This window comes from Phacochoerus africanus, chromosome 8, assembly GCF_016906955.1.
Source record: "Phacochoerus africanus isolate WHEZ1 chromosome 8, ROS_Pafr_v1, whole genome shotgun sequence".
Lineage (NCBI taxonomy): Eukaryota > Metazoa > Chordata > Mammalia > Artiodactyla > Suidae > Phacochoerus > Phacochoerus africanus.
Window position 1 is genome coordinate 84,073,281 of NC_062551.1, and position 27,072 is coordinate 84,100,352.

General features: G+C 49.0%; 1 protein-coding gene across 3 annotated transcripts in view; it reads left to right on the plus strand.

Moving 5' to 3' along the window:
- WDTC1 (WD and tetratricopeptide repeats 1) overlaps positions 1–27,072 on the plus strand; it is a 69,007-nt gene that overhangs the window by 39,143 nt on the left and 2,792 nt on the right. For 2 of the 3 annotated variants that reach the window (XM_047792800.1, XM_047792801.1), the window contains exons 4-15: positions 7,595–7,641; positions 8,355–8,466; positions 11,098–11,285; positions 14,157–14,339; positions 15,076–15,170; positions 16,124–16,239; positions 17,468–17,543; positions 18,339–18,447; positions 19,241–19,414; positions 22,969–23,204; positions 24,922–25,099; positions 26,301–26,493. In XM_047792800.1, coding sequence (XP_047648756.1) covers positions 7,595–7,641; positions 8,355–8,466; positions 11,098–11,285; positions 14,157–14,339; positions 15,076–15,170; positions 16,124–16,239; positions 17,468–17,543; positions 18,339–18,447; positions 19,241–19,414; positions 22,969–23,204; positions 24,922–25,099; positions 26,301–26,493 — 1,707 coding nt within the window. The remainder of the gene's footprint in view (positions 1–7,594; positions 7,642–8,354; positions 8,467–11,097; positions 11,286–14,156; positions 14,340–15,075; positions 15,171–16,123; positions 16,240–17,467; positions 17,544–18,338; positions 18,448–19,240; positions 19,415–22,968; positions 23,205–24,921; positions 25,100–26,300; positions 26,494–27,072) is intronic. The other variant, XM_047792802.1, reaches the window with a different exon arrangement.

Below are 27,072 nucleotides of genomic sequence, written 5' to 3' on the forward strand. Positions count from 1 at the left end.
ACTAGAGTTCCCATCGTGGCTCAGTGGAAACAAATCTGACTAGTATCCAAGAAGATGAAAATTCCATCCCTGGCCTCGCTCACTGGGTTAAGGATACAGCATTGCCATGACCTGTGGTATAGGTCGCAAACACGGCTCGGATCCCACATTGCTGTGGCTGTGGTGTAAGCTGGCAGTTGCAGCTCTGATTCGACCCCTAGCCTAGGAACCTCCATATGCCACAGCTGCAGCCCTAAAAGACCAAAAAAAAAACAAACAGTATGGTATTGACACAAAAACATAAATATAGATCAGTGGAACAACATAGAAAGCCCAGAAATAAATCCACACACCTATGGTAAATTAATCCATGACAAAGGAGGCAAGAATATACAATGGATTAATTTTTATATATAGTGTCATGTAGGGGCCCAGCTTCATTCTTTTACATGTAGATATTCTGTTATTCCAGCACCATTTGTTGAAAAGACTGTTCTTTCCCCCATTGAATTGTGGCACTCTTGTTGGAAACAATTTGTGTTAGTTCTTTATGTCAGTACTACACTATTTTGATTACTGTAGCTTTGTTGTAAATTTTGAGATTGGGAAGTATGAGTCTTCTAACTTTTTCTTTTTCAAGATCGTTTTGGCTATTTTGTGTCCCTTGTATTTTCACATGAGTTTTATGTTCAGCTTGTGATTTCAGCAGAGAACACAGATGGGATTTTGATAGGAATTGGGTTGAATCTACAGTTACTCCCCCTCCCGCCCCCACTGCATATGGACATTCCCGGGCCAGGGATTGAATCTGAGCCACAGCTACGACCCAAACTTCAGGTATAGGAATGCTGGATCCTTAACACTGCACTGCGTGTGGCTGGGGATCGAACCAGTGAGATCTGGAAGAACACACAGACTGGCGAGACCAGCTACCTGAGGACTAGTTCTAGGAATGAGATCCAGCATTAACCAGAGCATGCTAGGCACGTTGCATATATTATTTGATCCCCACAGTAATCTCATCAGGTTAACATTGTCATCATCTCCATTTCCAAATGAAATATCTGAGGCTCTGGGAACCTTAGGTTGATTGCTCGTAGCCCTAGGAAGAGACCAAGCCAGAGCTGAACCCAGACAATTCTTTTACTTTACAATTCTGCCTTATATCCTCAGCTTCCTCTTGTAAAGAATACATCTGGACAGAAGGATCTCTAGTTCTTTGAGTTGTGCCAGGATACACGTTGATTGGCAGACTTCCTAGCTCTTTGCCTCTCTTTTTTTATTCCCTTAACTCATTGAGCCCCAACTTTTTCCCCTAGCAAGAATGACTTTTATTATTTCCCCTTGTGGATCCCACATTTTGATAAACTGTTTTCTCCTAAATTGTGTTCGTTAATAATGTTTCTCATTTTAATGCATTTTTGCACACCGGGACTGCTCATCAGAGCTCCTGAGTAGCACTGGCTGTACCTAAAGTTACAACACAAATTTTATCTATTTCTAGTCAAATGCAAAAAATCATGACATTGTGCCTAGTCTGGGATGTCCAGTCACCTGTAAATGTTCTTTCTCCACTGGATTTTTAAAATACATCAATTCACAAAAATTGGAACTAACCTAAAAGTACAACATTAAGGTCAAGATGAATTCCTTTGGAGGAATATTCTTTAGCCATATGAAGTGCTTCTGAGATCATAGTAACCTGGAGAAAGGCTCATGTTTGGAGGAGGAGAGGAGAAAACATCATCAGCTCCGTGAGGACAGGAGATGTGTCCCTCTGAGCCCAGTCCAGTACTGGCAGACACACAGCAGGCATTTAAGTTTTAGGGAGATACTGCGGAATTTGAAAAGGCTGTGTGACATCATAGTTAAGAAGCAGGCTCTAGAATCTGTCAGATATGGGTTCACATTCTTGCTATACAGTTTGTACAGTATGAGATATTAACCTTTTCCTCATCTGGAAAATGAAAATAGTGATGCTGTTTCCATCACAAGGTAGTTGTAAAGTTTAATTCAAAGCACAAATGAAGGGTGCAATGTTGTCTCTGGTAGATGGTGAGATAGTATATATTAGCTACCACTATCACTACTGTTATTGTTACCTCCCCCCACCTTTATTGAGGTATGATTTACATAAAAATAAAGTGCTAGGTCTCAAGTGTTGAGTTAGATGAATTTTGACAGGTAACTACCACACCTACAGACAAGGTAGAAGATACTTCCATCCCCCTGGAAGTTTCCATGGTGCCCTTTCCAGTCACTTTTTCACTTCTGTCTCCATAGAAGTTAGTTCCTTTTTATTTCTGAGTAGTAATATACTGTATGGATATACTATATTTGGTATATCCATTTTGTTGATAACCCATTGGGCTTGTTTTCCATTTGGGGCTTTAAAAATTATACTGTCTATGGTGGGATTTTTTTTTGCTTTTTAGGGCCACCCCTGCCGCAGATGGAAGTTCCCAGGCTAGGGGTCAAATTGGAGTTGCAGCTGTACGTCTACACCACAGCCATAGCAACACTGGATCCGAGCTGCATCTCTGACCTACACCACAGCTCTCTGTAACACCCGATCATTAACCCACTGAGTGAGCCAAGGATCGAACCCATATCCTCATGGATTCTAGTCAGGTTCATTTCCACTGAGACACAACTGGAACTCCATCTACGGATATATTCTTTTTTTTTTTTTTTTCCGTTATCTTTTTAGGGCCACACCCATGGTGTATAAAAGTTCCCAGGCTAGGGGTTGAATCAGAGCTGTAGCTGCCAGCCTGCACCACTGCCACAGCATTGCCAGATTGGAGCCATGTCTGGGACCTACACCACAGCTCATGGCAACGCCAGATCGTTAACCCACTGAGCGAGGCCAGGGATCAAACCGTCATCCTCTTGGATACTAGTTGAGATCGTTACCACTGAGCCGTGATAGGAACTCCTGGATTTTTTTTTTTTTTTTTTGTCTTTTTGCTATTTCTTGGGCCGCTCCGCGGCATATGGAGGTTCCCAGGCTAGGGGTCGAATCAGAGCTGTAGCCGCCGGCCTACGCCAGAGCCACAGCAACGCCGGATCCTTAACCCACTGAGCAAGGACAGGGACCGAACCCGCAACCTCATGGTTCCTAGTCGGATTCGTTAACCGCTGCGCCATGACCGGGAACTCCCTGGATATTCTTAAACCAGTCTTTTATGTGGACAAATGTTTTCACTTGCCTTGAGTAAATATGTAAGGAATAGAATTGCTGGGTTATATGGTAGATATAAGCTTAACTTACAAACTGTTAACTAGCAAACAGTTCTCTAAGGTGATAGCAGCAAGGAGGTCTGTCTTTAATATAGGTGGGAATAAGCATAGCATTTGAGGTAGTCCAGCAAAGCCAAAGAATACTTTGAAGTCATATGGACCTAGATTCCAATCTGGGGTCTGGTGTTTACCATTTATGAGACCATGGGTTAAGTCATTTAATATCTCTGAGACTTGGTCTTAACCTGTAAAAATGGAGTGATAATGAAATCATGTATATTAATATCTTGTATTCTACCCAGCAGCAGCCTTTCAAAGTGGGGGCAGTAGTGCAGGCTTATAAGGGCGTGGATGTTAACTGTAAATCCATTTGTTTTTTTGTTGTTGCTGTTTTGTTTGGGTTTTATTGTTGTTTTGTATTTTTTGGCCTTGCCCACGATATCTGGAAGTTCCTGGGCCAGGGACTGAGCCCAAGCCACAGCAATGACTGTGCTAAATCCTTAACCTCTAGGCTACCAGGGAACTCCAGAGTTCATTTGCCTTTTTTTTTTCTTTTTTTGGCCACCCTGCAGCATATGGAGTTCCCAGGCCAGAGATCAGATCTAAGCCACAGTTGCAACCAAAGCCGCACCTCCGGCAACACCAGATCCTTAACCCACTATGCCAGGCCAGGAATCAAACCTGCATGCCAGCACTCCCAAGACAGCACCAATTCTCTTGCACCACATCAGAAACTCCCCCATTTGCTTTTTTTTTTTGGTCTTTTTGCCTCTTCTAGGGCCGCTCCCACGGCATATGGAGGTTCCCAGGCTAGGGGTGGAATTGGAGCTGCAGCTGCCGGCCTACACCAGAGCCACAGCAACAAGGGATCCTAGCCGCATCTGCAACCTACACCACAGCTCGTGGCAACGCCAGATTCTTAACCCACTGAGCAAGGCCAGGGATCGAACCCGCAACCTCATGGTTCCTAGTCGGATTCGTTAACCACTCAGCCATGACGGGAACTCCCTCCATTTGCTTTTTATCATCATTATACACCTACAGTTGTAAGCTGTGTCAGTTATAAAATGCTTCTCCCTTCCTCCTTTTCCTTCCTTATACCATGCTACCTAGCAAATTATAGGAACTCATAATAAAGAGAATTATCAATATTTAATAAAGTTAAGCAGGAACTGAGAGGTTGTAATTTTGAACTTAAGTGAGATTTGAAACTTTTATTGTACGTTCCTTCTTAGTGCACTTTCTGGAGTTCCTGTTGTGGCTCAGCGAGTTAAGAACCTAACAAGTATCCATGTGGTTGTGGGTTTAATCCTTGGCCTCACTCAGTGGGTTAAGGATCTGGCGTTGCTGCAACCTGCGGTGTAAGCCACGGATGCGGCTTGGATCTGGCGTTGCTGAGGCTGTACTGCAGGCTGGCAGCTGCAGTTCCAATTCCACCCCTAGCCTGGGAGCTTCTATATCCCTCGGTTGCAGCCCTAAAAAGAAAAAAATTTTTGAACTTTCTTTTTCTTCCAGGTCCCTGGTGTGCAAGGCTCACCCTAAGTAGAAACATTTCCAGGGTTCCAGGGAGGCACTTGGAGGTTTGTTCCTCTCAAGGGGCCATCTGTAAACAGTGCTTCCTCTTGATTCCTTTTGCAAGTTTGAGGTTTTCTCCCCTTCTTTTTTACCCACTGTTTAATTCTCCTCTGTCACAGGCATGTTTTCTTCTATTGTATTCAACATAATTACAGATTGTGTACTAACCTAAGCCAACCTTATTTGTCAAGGCCAAAATAAAGCCTCTTAAACACTCTGTGCCTTGTAAAGTAACTTCCCAAACACCTATTCTAACTTCTAACACCCTTTATTAATATTTTTTTCAGTAGTTACTTTGTATTTTGATAGACTCAGGTTTGAGCTTTCTCTTTATGCTTTCTCCAACTTAAATGCCTCTGAGCTGCTGAATTGTTTTTTACTATATAAAAATGAATTATAAGTATCATATTTGTCTTCTGTGGCCTGTCTTCTGTACTTTGGATGGCCTACTGATTTGAGGACAAATCTAGTAGTTCACGCATTTTTCAGACAGTCTTAAGAGCCTGAGCGTACGTAGGTCCTGCTTCCTGACACTACTACTAGATGTGCTTCATTAGCCACATTCAAGCAATTCTCTGACACCAGTAGAACTGCCTACACTTTAACTTAATCCCAACACTGTCTACCTGGAGACAGCATCAGATCTCACAGGTTAAGGGCTCAGTCCTATAAGACTAGCCTGCCGCTCTGCACCCTCAACCCTACCTCATTTTACTTACTCAATTGCCGATTTATTATAAAAGGCTATAATTCAGGAACAGCCAGATAGAATAGGTGCACAGGGCAAGGTATGTGGGAAGGGGTGCAGAGCGTCTAGCCCTCTCCCAAATGTGCACTCTCCCCAAATCTCCATGTGTTTACCAACCCAGAAGTTCTCCAAACCCTGCCCTTTGGGGTTTTTCCTTATATTGGCATGATCAATTAAATTGTTGGCAGTTGGTGATCAGCTCAGCCTCCACCCCTTCTCTCCTCCCTGGAGGTCAGGGGAGTAAGACTGAAAGTTCCAACATTCCAGTCCTATAGTTATTCCTCTGGCAACCAGCTTCCATCCTTAAGTGCATTCAAAAAAATCACTCCAGAAGTTCCTGTTGTGGTGCAGCAGTTAACGAATCCGAACTAGGAACCATGAGGTTGCGGGTTCGATCCCTGGCCTCACTCAGTGGGTTAAGGATCCGGCATTGCTGTGGCTTGTGGCATAGGCTGGCAGCTGTACCTCCAAATCGACCCTTAGCCTGGGAACCTGGCTGCAGGTGCGGCCCTAGAAAGCAAAAAAAAAAAAAAAAAAATCACTTCATAACAAACTCAGGCGTAGTTGAAAGAAGTCTGTTATGAATATCACTCTTACTACTTAGGAAATTCCAGTGGTCTTAGGAACTCTGTGTCAGAAATGGGGATGAAGCCTAAATATATATTTCTTATATGTAAATGTAGAGATAAATAAATCACAGTGTCACAACAAATTACCTAACCACTCTGAGCATTGTTTTTCTTATCCATGAAATGAGTAATGATGCCTGTTTCTTAAACAAGATAATGGATATATAATGCTGTATTAGTGTCCTATTGATGCCACAACAAATTGCCACATATTTAGTGGTTTAGAACAACACAAATTTTATTATCTTACAGTTCTATAGATCAGAAGTCTGACATGGGTCTCATCAGGCTGTAGTCTCGACAGGGCTATATGTTCCCTTCTGAAATCTGTAGAGTAGAATGTTTTCATACTCTTGCAATTCCTGGTTTCTAGAGACTACTGCATTTCTTGGCTCATGACCCCCTTTCATCTTCAGAACTGGCAACAACAGATCAGTTCCCTTTCACACCTACATCTCTCTATTCTCTGCACCCAGGAGATGTTCTCTGATTTTAAGGACCATTATATTGGGCTCACTTGGATAATCCAGGATAATCTCCCCACCTCAAGGATTTTAACCTTAATCACATCTGCAGAGTCCCTTTTGCCACCCACTGTAATGTGTTCATGGGTTCCAGAGGATTAGGACATGGACATTTGTAAGTGGGCTGTTGTTCTGCCTATGACAAGTGCTAGGTACTGTGCCTAGCTCTTTGTGAGCCCTCAGCATTCTGGGAAATTGCAAGCTGAAGATGTGACCCCTGGACACAAGTAATTTAAAGCCTGGTGGGAAATTGAGATGGGTGAGGACAGAAATGATTCTGACCCAGAAAGAGTGACCAGAATAACGTGTAGGGTTTCAACCAAGTGAGAGGCTTCAGGTTAGCAAGTGGTCTGGCAAGTTTGACTGGAGTGAATGTACTTAAGTGCAGGACCTGGAAATAAATGAGGTTCAACCCAGACGAGAATCATTATAGAACAGTGTGTGAGAGGGAATTAGATTTGTTCATCTCTCTCTCTTCCCACTAGTCCCACTGGACTCATTTGTTCATTATGCAGCAGATACATGCCAGGCGCTGTACTTGGCCTTGGGGATACAATGAACACAGTACATATACAAAGCCCACTTTCTCAGGACTCAGTCTGGTGAAGCACATAACCATGTCAACACAGAGCCATGATATAGTGTGACAGTAGGAGTCCACAGGAGGAGAAGGCCTCCCTCCCAAATTTACGGGACGGGAAAGGCATCTTGAGGAAAGTACCCATAAACTGTGACTGAAGACTGGATTAATGAGGCGGCTTTGAGCCACAAGTAATAGCCCAACTCAAGTGACCTTAAAAAATAATGAACAGACTGCAGTTTATCTATTCACTTCCATTTGTGTTGAGTTCTCCAGGAGAACCTCTAACTGGCTGTCTTCTTGTTGACTCCCCTAGGGTCACTCAGGATGTGTTAACTGCCTGGAGTGGAATGAGAAAGGAGAGTAAGTATGAGCTCTGGCACCTAGGGGATGCTAGAGAAGGGTGTGTAGGCACTGGGAGAAGGGCTTTCTTTCCTCTTCGTAGATCTAAGGAAAAGAGTTGGGGAGTTCCCGTCGTGACACAGTGGAAATGAATCCGACTAGGAACCATGAGGTTTCGGGTTCAGTCCCTGGCCTTGCTCAGTGGGTTAAGGATCCAGTGTTGCCGTGAGCTGTGGTGTAGGTCGCAGATGCGGCTTGGATCTGGCATTGCTGTGGCTGTGGTGTAGGCCGGCGGCAACAGCTCCAATTGGACCCCTAGCCTGGGGACCTCCATATGCTGCGGGTGCAGCCCTAAAAAGACAAAAAAAAAAAGAGTTGGACTTAAGTGAGGAGAGACTGCTGCTCTCTCCTATATACTTAAATGTAGTTCATCATTATCAATACACAGTTAAATAATGAATCCCAGACAGGTAAAGGTTGGTTGGGTGACCGTCCAAACCCCCTCCCCCCTTTTTTTTTAATAAGATAATGCATTTAAGGAACAATGAGAAATTCTTAGAACAAATTAGAAGAGAATCAATCACTGTTTAAAGATAACCTTGCATTCTGTGACATCTCCTGTTCTTCAAGTTCAATCTGGCTTAAGTCTTTATCAGCTGGGAAACATGGGATAGAGAAAAGGGGGCCCAGGAACTTGAGGCGAGGTCAAAACTGTTCCCCCTCTCTGCTTGCAGCTTGCTGGCCTCTGGTTCCGATGACCAGCACACAATTGTGTGGGACCCGCTGCACCACAAGAAGCTGCTCTCCATGCACACAGGACACACTGCAAATATCTTTTCTGTCAAGGTGAGCAGGATAAGCCACAGAGCAAGTGAACGTGTGACTGGGCTTTGCACATGGGTTGTGTTTGCGTGTGTGTGTCCTCTGTACCCTGGGGTCACACACATCTTTGTGATCTGAGTATCTGCTGGTGACTCATGAAACCCCATCTCTTTTCCATCCCTTAGAGCCTGGAGGCCAGCTCCAGGTGAATATATATGTGAGTGGTATGGTTCTGAGCATGAACTTCAATAGCAGGCCAACCCGTGTTTGACTCCCTTACCTGCCTCCTGGAAGCTGTGTGAACTAGGCAGATCACTTGGCCTCTCTGAGCCTGTTTACCCATCTGCAAAAAGGAAGTAGCTAAGGAAAATAATCTACATTAATGAGTAAATGAGTAAATACACTTAAAAGGAAGGAAATAAATAATTCAATTAAAAAGAATTGATGTTACAGTTCAATGTGACGATTGATAAAAAAGTACCTGGCACAGGTGCTTTTAGCTCTTCTACGTTTCATAGGAAATGAGTCTGCTGATTTCTTAGTCGAGGGGAGCTGAGCTGAGGAGAGGCGAGGGAGATTTACAAGTGTCTTCAGACATCTGAAGACCTGTTATGTGGAAGTGACATGGAACTTTTCCCTTTTGCTCCCAGACCTAGAACTAAAGACTATAAGTCTACAGAAGCAAATGTGAGCCTGATGAAGGAAAGGGATATCTAATGCTTAGAGCTATCTGAAAAAGATAAAATGGGCCTTCCGAGGTTATGGTAAATATCCTAGCACTGAGGTGTTCTCCTCATTGGGAACTTTTTTTTTAGGGCCTCACCCTCAGCATATGGAAGTTCCCAGGCTAAGGGTCGAATCGGAGCTGCTGCTGCCGGCCTACACCACAGCCACAGCAATGCCAGATCCTTGACACTGAGCGAGGCCAGGGATCAAACCCGCATCCTCATGGATACTAATCTCCTTAAACCCTCTTTCCCAAGCTCTGGTTCTCATCTGTTCCACGGAACAATCCTTGATGAATTTCTGTGATTTGAGAGACAGAACAGTGCTGGCTCACCTATTGCATGGTGAACAGAGACTGCTTTTTGCCCCTGAGAAGTGTTAGGTCCAGTTTAAATCTGTGATGTCAGATAGAGGGAAGGGACCTAAGCCATCAGTTTGGCGTCATAGAATATAAAATGTTTTGTTCGGAGACCAACACTGGACAATGGCCTTGATACTCCCTAATATTAAGACCTTGGGCAAGGCACTTATAGTCACTTATAGTCAGCCTCCTCTTCTTTTTTTTCTTTTTCTTTTTTTTTCTTTTTTTTTTAAGTTATGGAAAAGGGTTCCTTTCTCTTCTGGTAGTAAAACACCACAGATTTATTTATTTAACACCTGAGCTCCCCCTGGTGGCAGGTACAGTGTGGGACGAGTGTGACCCAGCCATAAGCTCTTCCTAAGGGCTTGCCTGTTTGTTTCTGTTGTGCATGGAGTATATGTTGTCTCCAGACAGGATCAAAGACTATTAGTTGTCTCTAGAAATTATTAAATTCCATCTCTTTCATCTAGCCCTTGTCCTAGTGGACCATTAGAGAAGTGTATGTGGAAAGACCGAATTGTTGCTCTTGGTAACCGTTTCAGTCAAGTGAGACTAGAGCTGTTTAAATGCAGAAAAAGATCCCCACCCACCATCCAGCCCTCATTCACCCTTATAGGTTGGAAGAAACTTTTCAATTAAGGGAAAAAAAGATAATTCAATCTTTTGAACTCAAGAAAGAAGGGAAGAACTCAGCTAACAGCATAGCCAAGTATTTTTCTTCCTCAACACTGGTAGTAGAATGGTATACCTTTTTTAAAAATAAATATGTTAATCAAAATTAGGCTTGTGGCTATTTTGTCCTTGCCATGGGTAATCTGGGGTGTTTTGTTCTCAACTTCATCAGAATGATGGGGTTTTCCTTCTGTATAATAGCCACTTAGAGGTGGATTCTCCTGATGCTCAGCCCTTCCTCAAAGTCCAGTATTTGAGCCATTTCTGGCACTTGTCCTTATAAGGAGTACTACTCAGAGGATTTCTGCACAGGCCCCTTTTTTCTTTTAGAATTATTTCTCAGATATGGAAGTTTTGGCTCAAAAGATAGAAATAGTTTCTGTCTTTGTTGCCTATTGCCAGATTGTTCTCCAGAAATATTTGAATCAATTTAAAACACCCCCTCCTTTAAAACACTGCAAGTCCTTTTCATTTTAAGACTAAATGTTTACTTAACCCCCAGGTTATTTATTTATTTATGTAAGTATTAATAAGATAAATCACATACCTGATGTCTGGCACATGGTAATTGCTTAGTAAGTGGTGACAGCTATGATTACCATCCATTCAACTCTTACCTGGGGAGAATCAGAGGAAGAGGGTTCCCTGCATAGTCTGGCTCGGCACAGCTCAGGACCACTCTGCCAGAGTAAAGGTGTACATCCTGATTTTGATCTTTAGGCCCACAGGCTGATGCTCAAGATCCAAAGCTTTCTTGGTGGATTGACTTGGGTGAGCTCATTGTCTTATCTGACCTGGAGAGGGAAAGAAGGTGTTAACAGTCCAGGCTAGTCTCCTTCCAAGGCCAACCCAACCGCCACCTCCTGCCAACCTCTTCTTCAATCTCTCCCGAGCAGTTCCTGCCTCACGCTGGGGACCGCATCTTGATCACGGGGGCAGCTGACTCCAAGGTGCACGTCCACGACCTGACAGTAAAGGAGACCATCCACATGTTTGGAGACCACACAAACCGGGTGAAACGCATCGCCACGGCACCCATGTGGCCCAACACGTTCTGGAGCGCTGCTGAGGATGGGCTTATCCGGTGAGGACCTGAGGCGTGGAGTGGGCCTGTGCCTCCCCTGTTGCTACTGCATGTCAGTTACTCCGTCCCATCTGCCCTGCAGCTTCCTTCCACAGGCCGGCTCCATCCTCCAGCAGAGTTCCGGCCTCACTTGTCTGCCCCGCACAGTTGTCTGTGGACAAACTCAGCTGGCAACATTGCCTTATCCTGTTCTTCACCTTCCCACTTCTTACCCTCTCCTGAACTACAGCCAAGCCCCCTGGCCTTCTCACCACCTCAGATGCACCGTCTGCCTCCTCTGGACTTTCACGCTTGCCATTCCCTCTAACTTGTTTTCTCAGGTCCAGCTCTTTCTTCAACTCCTCCTCACCCTATGGAGACAGCTTAAGAGTCACCTCCTCAGAAGTACCTTCTCTGACCATCCTATCTAAAATAGGCCTTCCCACCATTATTCTTTGTCTCTGTACCCTAATTGTATCCTCCGTAACTTGAATGTCTGTTTGCAGTTCTTTCATTTTATTTGCTTGCTTTACTTTTTTGTCTGTATCTCTCTCTCTGAATAGTAAACTCTCAGAGTTTTTATTTGTCTTGTCAGTCTTCTCCATGTCTTTTGTGTTGTCCCTGGTTGTGTCCCCAGAGCCCTGCGCCATGCCTGGCACATAGAGTCACTTGATACATTTCCCTTGAACAGTTGATCAGTGGGCATTTACCTGGAATAGGGATAGCCAACCAAAAATGGTCAAGTGGACTGTCCTGTCCCCCTTTCCATTGGCCTGTACTGCCACACCTTTGTCTCTACGTCCCTTTGTCTTAAAATGGTCTCATTGCCTTTCTTTAATTCCTTTCTTCAGATGTGACCTTAGGACTATTTTCTTATCTCCCCATCTGCTTTAACGGCCTCCCTTGAGATCCTATGGGACTTTGTGCCTTCTTCCCTGTTACAGAGGAGAAGGACTATCTAAGTCATGCATGTACTATAACTCAGACGAAGTCAAGTCCTACCTCTGTCATTCAGTGTCTGGGGCAAGTCACTTCACCCCTAGACCTCGATTTCCTCATCTATGAAGTGGGAACTATCTTAGTATCTCTTTTGTTGGCCTGGGCATTAAGAGTGAGATAATGCCTGTAAAACTTTAGCATAGTACTCAGAAAACACTTAGTCTGTGGCGGGTCCAACCCTTGCACTTGTTGACCTTCACTGACCAGACTGTGCCAGGGCAGCAGGTAGAGGCTAAGCCCTTAGGAGCATGCACAGCCAGGGAAGGTGTCCTAGCAGAAGGTGAACATAAGGTGGCCTTCCAGCATAGACAGGATTTGGGGATGGGCAAGGAAAAGCAGAGTGAACACTTCAGCTTGAACGGAGTTTGTGAACGCAGGGGTAACGTGCCACATGCAGGACACAGAGTTCTGTAGTCCTAAGTGGCCCACTCTTAGAAAACTGAGGAACGAGTTTGGACAGGTAAGTGAAATCACATGTTGAACACCAGACTGAGAAGTTTGATAGAAGTAAACTAAAAGTATTGAGGAGTCGCTGCAGTTTTTTTGAGCAAGAGAGTGATGTAGCAAAAGAATATTTTAGGAAGAGCAGTCTGGTGAGGATGGCTTAGAAGATAAAGTGAACAGTGAAGAGATTATTGCAAACCTCTAGGTAGAGGTGAGTGAACCCATGGGTGATGCTCTCCCCATCCTCCCAGCAGCAAAGCAGTCCCCCAGTGGGCGTGTGCTGTGCATACCTTACCACCTGGATGGGACTTGAGCTTGTCCTGGCAGTTGGTGTTTCTAGGTAGCTCTTGGATCATCCCCAGATTGTCTTTTCTGTCACCTCCATACTTCTTTTGTTTCTTGCAAGAAACTAGATTTAAAATAGAATTAAGAACTAAAATCAAGAAGCAGAGCAAAATAGTTAAAACGCAGTCTTCCCAGCTCTGCACTTAATACAGTGTCGTCCAGCCAAGTTATTTAACTTTGGACGTCAGTGGTACCTAGGGATGGTGTGGAATTTAATTAGATAATACATGTATAACACTTACGGGCAATACTGGACGCAAAGCAGTTTCTCACTAAGTGTTAGTAGTCAGTAGTGATAGTACTTAGTAGCAATAATATTGATATCTGTTTTTTAAAAAGGTATGGCAGTTTCTATCTTAAAAATATATTAGATGGAGTTCCCATCATGGCGCAGCGGAAATGAATCCGACTAGGAACCATGAGGTTGCTGGTTCGATCCCTAGCCTCGCTCAGTGGGTTAAGGATCCAGTGTTGCCATGAACTGTGGTGTAGGTTGCAGGCGTGGCTCAGATCCTGCATTGCTGTGGCTGTGGCATAGGCCGGCTGCTGTAGCTCCAATTCGACCCCTAGCCTGGGAACTTCCATATGCTGTGGGTGCTGCCCTAAAAAAGAAGAAGAAGAAGTTTCTAGAGGGAGTTCCCTTCATAGCTCTCAGCCGTTAATGAACCCAACTAGGATCCATGAGGACGAGGGTTCGATCCCTGGCCTTGCTCAGTGGGTTAAGGATCCAGCATTGCCAGGAGCTGTGGTGTAGGTCGAAGACGTGGCTCAGATCTGGCTTGCTATGGCTGTGGCATAGGCCAGCAGCTACAGCTCGGATTGGACCCCTAGCCTGGGCACCTATATATGCCAAGGGTGCAGCCTTAAAAAGCAAAAAAAAAAAAAAAAGAAGTTGTTAGAATAAAACGGAATGTGTGAGAAGCCTACTACAGTGCCTGGAACATAGTAGGCACTCAAGAAGTGGGGGTGGTTTTTGGTGTTCTTATTATTTACAAACAGGTCCAAGTCCCCTCCCATTCCCCTTGCATATAGGGTCATGGCTTCTCCCTGCCTTACACCCCCGACATGACCCCCAATCCCCTAACCGTGTGTCCTCTTTCACAGCCAGTATGACCTTCGGGAGAACAGCAAACACTCGGAGGTGCTGATTGACCTGACAGAGTACTGTGGCCAGCTGGTAGAGGCCAAGTGCCTCACCGTCAACCCCCAGGACAACAACTGCCTGGCAGTAGGGGCCAGCGGGCCCTTTGTGAGGCTCTACGACATTCGCATGATCCACAACCACAGGTATGAAGAGCAGGGCCTCCCATGGGCAGGTCCCTGAGAACCTGCTGCCCTTTTCCCTCATTGCCATGCCCCCTTCTTTTTGAGGTGGGATTTTTAAATTTTGTGACTAAAAAAAAATTAATCCATTCTTGTTTTGGAAAATACAAAAAGCGTATTAGAAATTACCCATAATCCATCACCTGAAAGAAATTACTGTACATATGTAATATTCTCTGCTTGTTCTTTTACTGTGAGCGTATGTACAAAGTTATAATCTTGCCCATGTAAAGCTTTTATTTGTACATGTAATTTTACTTTATTCTTTTTTTAAAACAAGAGTAGAGAGTATACTCAGAACCTCCACAGAAGTCCCAGACCAGGGCAGCTCCTGGGACAGGTGCAGAAACGTGTGGCCTGCTTACCTTCATTTTGGACTTGGGTGACCACTGTTGCTCTTGACACAATGCATGACTTAGAGTGGGCCTTGAGCCCAAGCTTCCTCATCTATAAAATGGGGGTAATAGGGTGGCCATGAACCAAGACAGTTGGCAGGACCTGCTTCAAAGCATTTTGATGTATGTGTCCACGGCCATCTAGTTGGTGGACCTTTGGGGATGCTGAGATAAGGAAGAAGGTACCCACCTCCCCCTGTATCTCTCCGGGGATACAAAGTTAGGTTTTTCTCTAGGGAGTGTGGTCGGGTCTGGCCAGGGATAATATTGGGCCTTGTAACCTATATGATTTGCCTTCCCACCAGAAAGAGCATGAAGCAGAGCCCTTCAGCAGGTGTGCACACTTTCTGTGACCGGCAAAAGCCCCTTCCGGATGGTGCAGCCCAGTATTACGTAGCAGGTAGGGCTCAGCCCAGCTCTGGCCCCCAACTCTTGGCTGGTGCTAACTCTCTCTGGGGCAGGGCAGGAAGGCAGCATGGAATGGTGATCAAGAGTAAAAGGCTTAGGGAGTTCCTGTCGTGGCACAGTGGTTAATGAATCCGACTAGGAACCACAAGGTTGTGGGTTCGGCCCCTGGCCTTGCTCAGTGGGTTAAGGATCCGGTGTTGCCGTGAGCTGTGGTGTAGGTTGCAGACGCGGCTCAGATCCCGAGTTGCTGTGGCTCTGGCGTCGGCTGGTGGCTACAGCTCCGATTGGACCCCTAACCTGGGAACCTCCATATGCCGCGGGAGCGGCCCAAGAAATGGCAAAAAGACAAAAAAAAAAAAAGAGTAAAAGGCTTAGGAAGCCCTGTTGTGGCTCAGCAGGTTAAGAAACTGACTGGTATTCATGAGGATGAGTTTGATCCCTGGCCTCATTCAGTGGGTTAAAGATCTGGCATGGGTGCAAGCTGTGGTGTAGGTCACAGACGCAGCTTGGATCCAGTGTTGCTGTGGCTGTGACGTAAGCTGGCAGCTGCAGCTCCGATTCAACCCCTAGCCTGGGAACTTCCATATGCCACAGTTGCTGACCTAAAAAAAAAAAAGAAAAGAAAAGGAAAACAAAAAAGAGCAAGAGGTTTAGAGTCAGACAAACCTGGGCTTTTATCCCGACTGCCATTGACCAGTCATCATGTGACCTTTGGCAGATTACTTAGCCTTGATGAGTCTCAATTTCTTATCTGTAAAGTGGAGTTGTAATAACTCAATGAGATAAAGCGTATGAAACAGTTGGCCCAGTTCATATACTAAGGGCTCAATACTTGTGCTGCTTTTATGATGAAGATGATCGCTATCATCATTGATGGAACAACTCCCCGCCCATCGGGGAGGGATGGGAAGCCTCACACTAGGCTGACTGGGCTGTTCCCTGCAGGTCACCTGCCAGTGAAGCTGCCTGACTACAACAACCGTCTGAGAGTGCTGGTTGCCACCTATGTGACTTTCAGCCCCAATGGCACAGAGCTGCTGGTCAACATGGGAGGAGAGCAGGTATGGACAGCTGCCCAAAGGGGCTCTGCCTCAGCCCACCCTCATAGCCGTCAGCCAGGGCTGTGTAGCCCATGTTCACCACCATGAAGCGACGAGAATCCTCATTGTAAATGACATTAGAGCGAGATGTGGACATGCCAGGGCATTGTTGAAACTCCCTGAGAGGTGCCCTGGCCTTGAGCATAAGCTTTAGAACTAACAGATCTGTCTTCAAATGCCAGCCTGTGTACTATGACTTTGAACAAATCTCTTCATTTTTTCTGAACCTTGGTTTCTGCATCTGATATTTTCCTAAAAGGAAACCCTGACGCTCAAAGCACACAGCCAGGCTGTGGTTTAGGACCAGCTCTGATGATGGCAGGCTGTTTACACATCCTCCATCAGGATATTTAGTAAGCCTTGCATAAATTCATTTATTCTACCAGCACTCACTGACTGCTTACTCTGAGTAGCATCATAAACATGAGGGAGACAGATGCGAAATGTGACCCATCCCAGGCGGACAGGAGAGACCTGGCAAGTGAAACTGTTGATGACATTAAAAGGCAAGAGGAATAGATGGAGAAGAGGTGACGCCTGAGTTCAGAAGAGAACTCTGGCTTCAGGTTGCTGAGCCACCTCACCTGGCCTAAAGGTTGCGTCAGGCTGAGAAGGGAGACAATCTAGCAGAGTGGTTTGGAGCCAGCCAGACGTCCTGGTTGTGCCACATGCCTCTTTTTTTTTGGCTCTGGGTAAATTAATTAACCTCTGAGCCTACATTTCTTCATCTGTAAAGGGGATGATGATAATAGTCATTTTTGTGGGGTTTCTAAGATGAAATGAGAAAAGTCATATGAAACACTTAGCAGAGATCCTGGAGCAAAGTAAGAATTCGATAAATGTTAAGTAGTAATAGATAATATTTACCAAGGGAAGTAACCAGCCGTGTTACTTTGGGCAAGTTGCTTCCCTTCTCTGAGCCTTGGTTTCCCATCTGTGAAGTGAGACCTCTGAGGATCTTGTCAGCCTACACATGTGATGATAGTATTTCAAGCCATCTGCCCAAAGGGCCAGAAACTGGAAAGATTTTCCTGCCTGAGGTTTACTCCGTAGACACACCCCTCCTGCCTCACTTGACTGTTCCCTGATCCACACCCAAGAGTTCCTGAGAGGCGCCCAGGCCTTGCTCATGGTCCAGCCACATTCTCGCCTCACAGTGTCCATTCTTTTCTTGACCCCTGCACTCTAGGTCTACTTGTTTGACCTGACTTACAAGCAGCGGCCATACACCTTCCTCTTGCCTAGAAAATGCCACTCCTCGGGGGGTAAGTTCTCCTGTTGGGTGTCCTTCAGGGCACCTCTGCTGGGGCCCGTGAGTGTGTTCTCCCTCTGCTGCGAATCCGGCCCCTTACCTTGTGCTATGGTTGTAATCCTCCAAAAAGAGTGCGTTCTTAGAATTCCTGCTGTGTTAAGAATCCAACTGCAGTGGCTTTGGTCGCTGGAACGGCACAGGTTTGATCCCCAGCCCAGCACAGCAGGTTAAGGATCTGGTATTGCTGCAGCTGTGGCACAGGTCGCAGCTGCAGAGGGGACCCTGTGCCACAGGTGTGGCTGTCAAGGGGTGGGGGTGAGTAGATTCTCTGAAATAACCTTGTACAGTAAGAAGGAAGGTAATGTTAGGTCAGAGAGGTCTGTCAAAGGGGTTCGCGTCACAGCCCTTTTCACTTCCCTCCAGAAAAGCAAATTCTTTCCATGGCTTGGCTCTTGAGGATCTGGAGTAGTTGCCCTTCCTTTCTTGTCCTGGATCTCGCCTCATGGACTTCCTCCTGGGTCCTGCAGTTGATGTAGGCACCTCCTCACCCACCCATCCCCACCCTCAGCTAAGGAGAATGCCAAGTTGAGGCCGTGTCCCTCTCCAGCCAGCAGAGGGCGCACAGGCTTTTCTTTAGCCTTTGCCTAACCTGTCCGTCAGAACTTGCTTTCTGGGAGTGGATCTTACCCCAGGAGAATAGCCCTACAGTGGAACCCTCAGACCTTGTGATGGAAACTGGAGGGCTGCTGGGGAGAAATGAAGGACTTCTCCTAATTGTTGCTGTTTCATTCTTCCTATCCCCTGCCAGAAGTTCAGAATGGCAAGATGTCTACCAATGGTGTGTCCAACGGTGTGTCCAATGGCCTGCACCTTCACAGCAATGGCTTCCGGCTGCCCGAGAGTAGGGGACATGTCAGGTGAGGCCAGCCTGATTTGCCCAACCCTCCCCTACCCCACTACAGACTGGAGGGAGGGACATGTCCTGTAAACCTTCCTCCTGGCCCCAACATAGGCACACACCCCAGAGTCAGGCCTGGGCCAAAAGGGCTTCTGGAATGTGGCTCGTGGTCTTAATACCACTTCTGCCTGGTAGGACTCTAGGCATCTTCAGACTGAAACTCTGGGTCCTTGGTACAGTAGCTGGGGTTAGACTCAGAGGGGCTGGGTCCTCTTAACACTGAGCTCCCTTCCACCCAGATGGGCCTGCTGTGTTACACTTGTCCCTCTACAGCCTCTTCTGGCCTCTGTTTGCTGCTGGGCCCTGTGTGTTGGGATTTGGATACAGAGGTACCCAGACCCTCTAGCCCTTGAAAGGAACATAATTATCTCTCGAGAGCTCCATGGCAGGGACTGGGTGGTAACCAACAAGGTTCACCTCAGCATGGAGGCAGGTGGTGTCAGCCACTTTCATGGCCAGGAGTTTGATTAAGAATTCCTTAAACCTGTTCAGGACAGCTTCATTTCTCCCCCTCTGTTTTGTTTTGCTTCCCCCCCCCCCCCCGCCCACCTTTGTCTCAGAGCATCTGGAACTGTGACCATTACCTATCACAATAACTCAGGCCAAAGATGGGAGTGGTGCCTTCTTCTAGAGGACAGTGCAGATCCCAGGGACCAAGACAACCGAGAGGCCTTCAGGCAGGGCTGCAGACTTCCCGAAGGACGGCTCTGACCTTTCCTGGTTGGTCTAACTTGGCTCTGCTTCCTCCACAGCCCCCAGGTAGAGCTGCCCCCATACCTGGAGCGTGTGAAACAGCAAGCCAATGAGGCCTTTGCCTGCCAGCAGTGGACCCAGGCCATTCAGCTTTATAGCAAGGCCGTGCAGAGGGCCCCTCACAACGCCATGCTCTATGGGAACCGAGCTGCAGCCTACATGAAGCGCAAGTGGTGAGTGGGCCTAATGGAGCCAAGGTTCTGAGGCATCCAGGGAAGGCAGCAGTGACATCCTGCTGCCTCTTAGGGCTTCTTAGGCCCAGGTGTCTCCTCCCCACCTCCAGGTTGGTGGTGGGAAGGCACCTGACACATTGGTCAAGAAGTCTTAAGCATCAAGAAAGCTCACATGGAGTTCCTGTTGTGGCTTAGTGGTTAATGAATCCGACTAGGAACCATGAGGTTGTGGGTTTCATCTCTGGCCTCACTCAGTGGGTTGAGGATCCGGTGTTGCTGTGAGGTGTGGTGTAGGCAGTGGCTACAGCTCCAATTGGACCCCTAGCCTGGGAACCTGTATATGCCGTGGGTGCAGCCCTAGAAAAGACCAAAGAAAAGGAAAAAAAAGAAAGAAAGCTCACACTTAAGTGGAGCATGTTCACAAGTAGCTTCAATTTGGTGCTTTGTTATAAAGTGCTGTGGCCACTGAGGAAGCAGGGAGTGGGAAAATGGTTAATCCCACCTCCTGGGGAACTGGGCCTTGAAGTGGACTTTGAAGGAGCAGTAGAATCTTGCTGGATGGAAATGAGGCATTTGGTGAACTCAGATGGTATCTGTCTGAAATGATTTTGCAGCTCCTTGACCTTGGGGCTTGCTCTCTTGTGCTCTTGGACCCTTTATTTAGACCAAGCCCAAACAAGATCCCAGACATCTGAAACTGACAGTGGGTCTTGCTGGGTTGTAGTGGCTGGAGGTAAAGGAGTAGGTCCATAGCCTGAGAAACGCTTTATCTTTGGAGACCCACAGGGCCCCCAGCCCTTCTGCCTGTAGCACCAGCAGGCAAGCAGGCAGGCAGACCCCATCCCCCAGCCAGGGCCAGGACGGGAGATGGATAGAGCTGGGCCCACAGCCATTTCTGCTCCGTCTGGCATCCGTCGGCTCTGCCCAGACAGACAGGCCAGCTGGTGTGCCATCGTCTGGCTGCAGCTAGGCAGGCCAGAGAGGGAAGCTTAAGAAACCCACCCAAGTCAGCAGGATGGTAGATAGGGGTTTGAGAAGATGCTACCCCCACGGGTCTTAGCTCAGGCATCAGGAGTTTGCCAAGGGCTCAGATGGCAGCCAGCCCCAGGAGATGACAGTTGGGGGGCCATCCTGGGGTGTTTTCCTCTGTCCCAGCAGGTGGGCAGAATGCAGTCGACTTCGTCCAGGCTCTGGGCTGAGAGCTGTCTCCCTCCTGCATTCTTGCTAAGAGAGACTAATGGTTTCCCAGTCCATGGTACCTTCAGCTTGGGCTCTGAATCCCTGCTGTGACGTGGGAACTAGGGAAACAAAGCTCTGGCACTCTGAGCTGCTGTGCTCCCGAGTGCCCAGCCTCTGGACAGGGGATAAAGACGTGGACATAGCTCGTCACCCAAGAGGCAGAAGCAGGAAGTCTTTGAATGGTCAGGTGAAGTGCTGTGGGCTTCAGGCAAAGTTAGGTCCCTTTAACTGGTGATCAGGGAAGCACCAGGAAGATGTGGTGTCTGAATGGGCTTTCAGTGTGGGCAGGCTTAGACGAGGAGATGAAAGGAGGAGGGGACTGTGGGGAAAGGACATTCCCAGGGAGATGAAATGGTGTGAACAAAGGCGTGGGGGTGGGGGACTGACTGAAGAGCTTGTTTGCTGAACAACAAATCCATTTGGCTGGAGCAGAGGGTTCTGGAAGGGACTGGCAGGAGATGAGTCTGTGAGGTAGCCTGGGGCCAGCCTGGGAAGGACTTGGAATGCAGAGCGGTGGCGTTTTGGCCTCGATTCAGTGGATGATGGGCAGCTACTGAAGAGTTTTGAGCAGGAGAGGGATGTGCCGAGGGCTGTCTTTTCAGGGAGATTGATCTGGCAGTGAGTCTGGATGGGTGAGCCCTCGGGCCAGCCTGCTCTCTCCCCATACCCTCATGCCTGCCAGTGACCCCTAGAATGTCACATTCTGTCCCAGGCCAGTCTCCCCAGGGCTGCCATCTGCTCCTGGATGCAGTGGGAGCTGTCACCCTCTGGCTCCTGGCTGCTCTCTGGTCTGGCTCTCCCCAGGAGCTCTGAGGGGCACCTTGCAGGCGGTAATTGGGTTTCCAAACAGCGCGTGCTCCTTCGTCACAGCCACTCGTTCTGACGCAGGCCATGCCATCGAAGCACTCTGTCTCTTGCGGGCCCCCAGCCGGACTGGGCTGCTTGTTCCTGCACTGAGCGTGGCTGCTGCAGGGACCTGATGCTCCCTCTGAGTGCTATGGGAGAGGAGGCTCAGAGAGCCCTCTTCCCCATCAGTCAGGGCTGCTTCGGCCCCATGCAGGAGGCTTGTGAGCCATGCCTTGGGGGAGGGGACTTTAGTTCTGGGGAGTGCTGCTTAGCACACTTGGGTCCTAGGCCCTCCTCAGCCCAGCAGGAAAAAGAACAGCTCCCAAAGGAGCAGTGGCTCCCGTAACCCACCTGGCTCTCCAGATGAAACGTGGGAAATGAGTATCTTATATTCTGCCACAAGGCGGGAGCAAGAGGAGCTTCTTTGGCCTCTCCCCCAGTTCCCACCCCCAAAACCATCCCCACGTCCGCATATCCATGCCTTGGGAGTTGGAGAAGTTGGAGTGGATGATGTGGCGCTCCTGACGTGCTGCACCCCCTGCCTGACCCCCCACCGTCAGCTTCCAGAGAACTGACTCTGCCAGACTGTCAGGCCCCATCCTCCAGCCCCGGGAGGTAGAGGCCACAGCTGCTGTGGATCAGTCAGCCAGGACAGAGGGGGGTCTGGCTGAGGGCTTGCTGCCTGCTGGTCAGAGCCTGAGTCCCCAGCCTGGCACTTCTGGCTTCCTCAGACCACAGAACTGCCCTTGAGGGCCCCCTGCCTTGGACATGGCTTTGAAGGCCAGCCGGGGGGATTTGAGGAGATGGACAGTGGAGGAGAGAAGGAGGGCTTGGGGAGCCTGAGGCAGGCAAGATGCCAGGCCTTCTGCTGCAGAGCTGCGGGTGCCTGGGATGACTGGGTATGCACTTGCACTCTGTGTCCAGCAGAGGGCAGCCGGACACTGCTTTTTGCCACACACCCACCTCCCACCTCCTACCCTGCCAAGACCTCCAGGTTCCTGGCTTGCCTCTTTTTTTTTTTTTTTTCCTTTATTTTTCAGCCGCACCTGCAGTATTTGGAAGTTCCCAGGCTAGGGGTCAAATCTGAGCTGCAGCCGCCAGCCTACACCACAGCCACAGCAATGAGGGATCCAAGCCACATCTGTGACCTACCCCACAGCTCATAACAGCACCGGATCTTTAACCCACCGAGCGAGACCAGGGATCGGACCTGCATCCTCATGGATACTAGTCAAATCCATAAACCCCTGAGCCACAGCAGCAACTCCCTGCCCTGCCTCTTTAACATATTCTGTCTCCTGGTGAGCAAGGCCTGGGTTGATCCCGGATTCTCTTTATCCCCAAGTACCCTTGCCCTGAGGTCTCTCAAAGGTGGGCTGGGGTGGCCATAGAAAATGAAGGAGAACGAGTGGGAACTCCCTGCTTGCCATGTGGCCCCACCTCCAAGCCATATTCCCCTGCCTTCCCAGGGATGGTGACCACTACGATGCCCTGAGGGACTGCCTGAAAGCCATCTCCCTAAATCCATGCCACCTGAAGGCACACTTCCGCCTGGCCCGATGCCTCTTTGAGCTCAAGTACGTGGCTGAGGCCCTTGAATGCCTGGATGATTTCAAAGGGAAGTTCCCGGAGCAGGCCCATAGCAGTGCTTGTGATGCACTGGGACGCGACATCACGGCCGCCCTCTTCTCCAAAAATGATGGTGGTGAGTGGGCACTGAGGAGGGGTTGCTGTCACTCTTTCTGTTTGAGGTGCTGCGTGACATTCTTGAGAGAATATAGTTCTTGGGTTGGAGCGCCTTGGGCTCAGATGCTGGTTGAGAAGCTGTGTGACCTCGAGACAGCTACTTGGTCTCTTTGAAACGAGGGTTAGCAGTAGCACATTTAAGGCACCTGATGTAGTTCCCCCAGGACTCAGGATAGGAGTCGGCTGAGCCCAGTGTGCCTCGAAGGTCATTCTCTCCTGCTCGCTGACAGGGCCTTGGCCCCTCCACTGTGGGGGTGGGGGTTGGCTGGCATGCTGGCTCCAGTTTACAGGGGCGCAGAAGAGACAGCAACACAGGGCAGTAGAACTGCCTCAGGCACAGGTATGGAGCCTCAGTTCCAGTCTCAGCTCTGCCATGTGTAACCTTGTGACCTTGAGCAAAGCACAGACTCTGCTACTGCCTTATCTGCACCGAGAGCGTTTAAGGCCCTGCCCAGCTCACCTGGCTGGCACTGGCGAGTGATAAACTTTGAGAGGGGAGCTCAGTGGGGCAGACATGAATCCTCCCTGTCTGCTTTGCAGTTCACTAACCACGGATTGATTCCTTTGTCTGAATAGTGCCAGGTACTGTGCTAGGTCCTGGGAACACATCTGGGAACAAGTCTGATGGAACTTCTGTACTCATGAGTCTGTAGCCTAGTGAAGGAACCAAGCAGCGAAGGAAAAACAGAGGATGTCCTGGGGACATGATAAGATGTAGATGGGGGGGCGGGGGGCAGGAGGGGGGTTGGTGGCTGTCTGGGGTTTTTGAGGAAGAGACATACAAGCTGAGATCTTGAGCTTGGAGAGGAAGAGTTAGCTTGATATGTAGTAGAGCTGTGGGAGTCAAGAGTTCCTGCCTCCTGGCACAGGGGCCAGCACATGCCAGACCCCTGAAGCAGGCAGGAACAAGTCACTTGGAATAGTGGTAAGATTTACCCAAGGCCCTAACACATCAGTACGTCCATTGGGATCCATGATAACTTGTGTGCTAGAGAAGGAGGGCTTGGACCTTCCTGCCTTCAGAGTGGTGGATCTATTTAGAAAAGTCAGGAGTTCCTGTCGTGGCGCAGTGGTTAACGAATCCGTCTAGGAACCATGAGGTTGCGGGTTCGGCCCCTGGCCTTGCTCAGTGGGTTAACGATCCGGCGTTGCCGTGAGCTGTGGTGTAGGTTGCAGATGCGGCTCGGATCCCGCGTTGCTGTGGCTCTGGCGTAGGCCGGTGGCTACAGCTCCGATTCAACCCCTAGCTTGGGAACCTCCATATGCTGCGGGAGTGGCCCAAGAAATAGCAACAACAACAACAACAACAACAACAAAAAGACAAAAGACAAAAAAAAAGAAAGAAAAGTCAGCCCCTCCAGCTCTCTTGGCAGTGTTCCACTCTCTCCTCCCTGCCTCTCACCTCCACAGAAACAGACTTGGGGCCTGTGCATTCTTGGGGCTTCCAGACATTATTCAGGACCTGCGCCAAGCCCTCCTGGCATCAGAGGTCTCCTCTTGAACACCCTCAAGGGCAGGATCCACAGTGCTTCTTCCGCACAGTGCTCGCAGTTTTCCCGGGGAGGGGTAGAGGCAGGTAGCCCTGTGCTGCTTACTACTTGGACTGAACACAGGGTCAAGGGTGGGGAGGGGAGAGGTGGACAGGCCTCTCATCTTCCTTTGTTCTCTGCCCCCAGAAGAGAAGAAGGGAGCCGGTGGTGGCGGCGGCCCCGTCCGCCTCCGCAGCACGAGCCGCAAAGACTCCATCTCAGAGGATGAGATGGTGCTGCGGGAGCGAAGCTACGACTATCAGTTCCGCTACTGTGGCCACTGCAACACCACCACGGATATCAAGGAGGCCAATTTCTTTGGCAGGTCCGAGGCACTGAAGAGGAGGAGGGCACAGCCCAGTTGGCAGTTGGAGGTTGGGGGGACATGGGGACATAATGCTTTCAGAAAAGAGTCTCAGATCCCAGCTTTACCTCTGTACCCCTGGGCAAATGGCTTCACCTCTGTGGGCCTCAGTTTCTTCATCTATAAAATGATGCCAGCTTTCCCCACCTCAGGGGCCATAAGGAGGACTAACGAGGTAACCCAGAAAGCACCCAGCGCGCTGCCCGGCCTCCTCCTTAACCCCCTCCCCACCCCGGTCTCCATGTGTCAGAGCTTGGTGTCTTTATCTGGTTGCTTGGGGCCTTCTCCTGCTGAGGGTAGAGACAAACGCCCTCAGAGGCTGGCAGTCTTGGCAGTCTTTTGTGCCTGGAACTGGGCCCCAGTACTTAGGGACAGAGCCCATGTCTCAGACACCATCACCTCTAACCCGCCTTTGTGGGTGATGTGCTTTCTTTGGGTAGGTGAGATACATGAATGCAAACCAGGACTCTCCATCAGGAGCCCTTCTAATGGCCGTGGTGTGAGGGCAGATGGTTAGGAGTTGGGGGGTCTGGATCCAGGAAGGCTGGGGCTGCTGAGCCTTGTCTTCAGCCAGAGTGTTTCCACAAAACAAAAAGAAAAGACGGGGGCGGGGGGCCAGTTTCCGTCTTGTGGCGCAGCAGGAACAAATCCCTCTAGGAACCATGAGGTTGCGGGTTCAATCCCCGGCCTGGCTCAGTGGGTTAAGGATCCAGCGTTGCTGTGAGCTGTGGTGTAGGTCGCAGATGCAGCTTGGATCTGGCATTGTGTTGCTATGGCTGTGGCGTAGGTCAGCAGCTGTAGCTCCGATTAGACCACTTGCCTGGGAATCACCATATGCCGCCGGTACGGCCCTGAAAAGACAAAAAAAAAAGTGTTTCAGAGGCCCAAGAGATGTAGGATATGGTCCTGGCACCCAGGAGCTTATCAGATACTGTGGAGGAGAGTGAGTTAGAGGGACCCAGGCAGTCCCTGACCCCGAGTGACAGTGACAGGGCTCTGCAGTGTGAAGGGGATTACTGTGTACGAGGGAATTCTGAGTCAGGTGAAGACGCTGAGTGGCTCCAGAAGTCCCTGCTCCCCGTTTGCCTGAGCCACACAGCCTCTACTTGAGGCTGCAGGGCGGTACCCCACCTGACCTCCCTGCCCTTTGCCCCCCCGCCAGCAACGCTCAGTACATCGTCAGTGGCTCTGACGATGGCTCCTTCTTCATCTGGGAAAAGGAGACCACCAACCTGGTCCGCGTGCTCCAGGGGGACGAGTCCATCGTCAACTGCCTGCAGCCGCACCCCAGCTACTGCTTCCTGGCCACCAGTGGCATCGACCCTGTTGTGCGGCTCTGGAACCCCCGGCCAGAGGTGAGGATGCAGACAGGGTGACAGAAGCCAGACGGGGAGGAGGGGAAGGATGGGCTCTGGGCGAGACCTCCAGCTGAGCCCGTGAGGGTTGGGAAGGGACATGAGTCATGCAGAGGCTGGAAGCTGCTGGGATGAGTGAGCTCTTACCCCAGGGCCCAGGGAAGCATCAGGGTAGGAGCCAGCAAGTTCCGGAAGCTCCAGATGAAGTGAGCGCTTCCAGGGGCATATCCTTGAGCCAGCTGCTGCCAAGGTGAGACTCGCATGTGGGAAACAGTAACGGAGGCCTGGCTACAGGAGGGCAGGGAGGCACCCAGAGCAGCCCCATCCACCTCATGGGAACAATACCTCAGAGGCTCCCTAGGCACCTTGTCCTCATAGATGGCTGCCTTGTGTCCCCCAGAAGCTGGGCAGAGGCCAGGCCCTCAGACACAGGAAAAGTATGTGGGCTTTAGAGTCTGAGTTTGAATCCTGGTCCCTTGACTCACTGCCTGAGGGACTCAACCATCTCTGAGCCTGGTGTCTATCAGGTGTGCATTAGAATGGGAATGACAGCATCCCCTCAGAAGGTTGTTTCGAGGG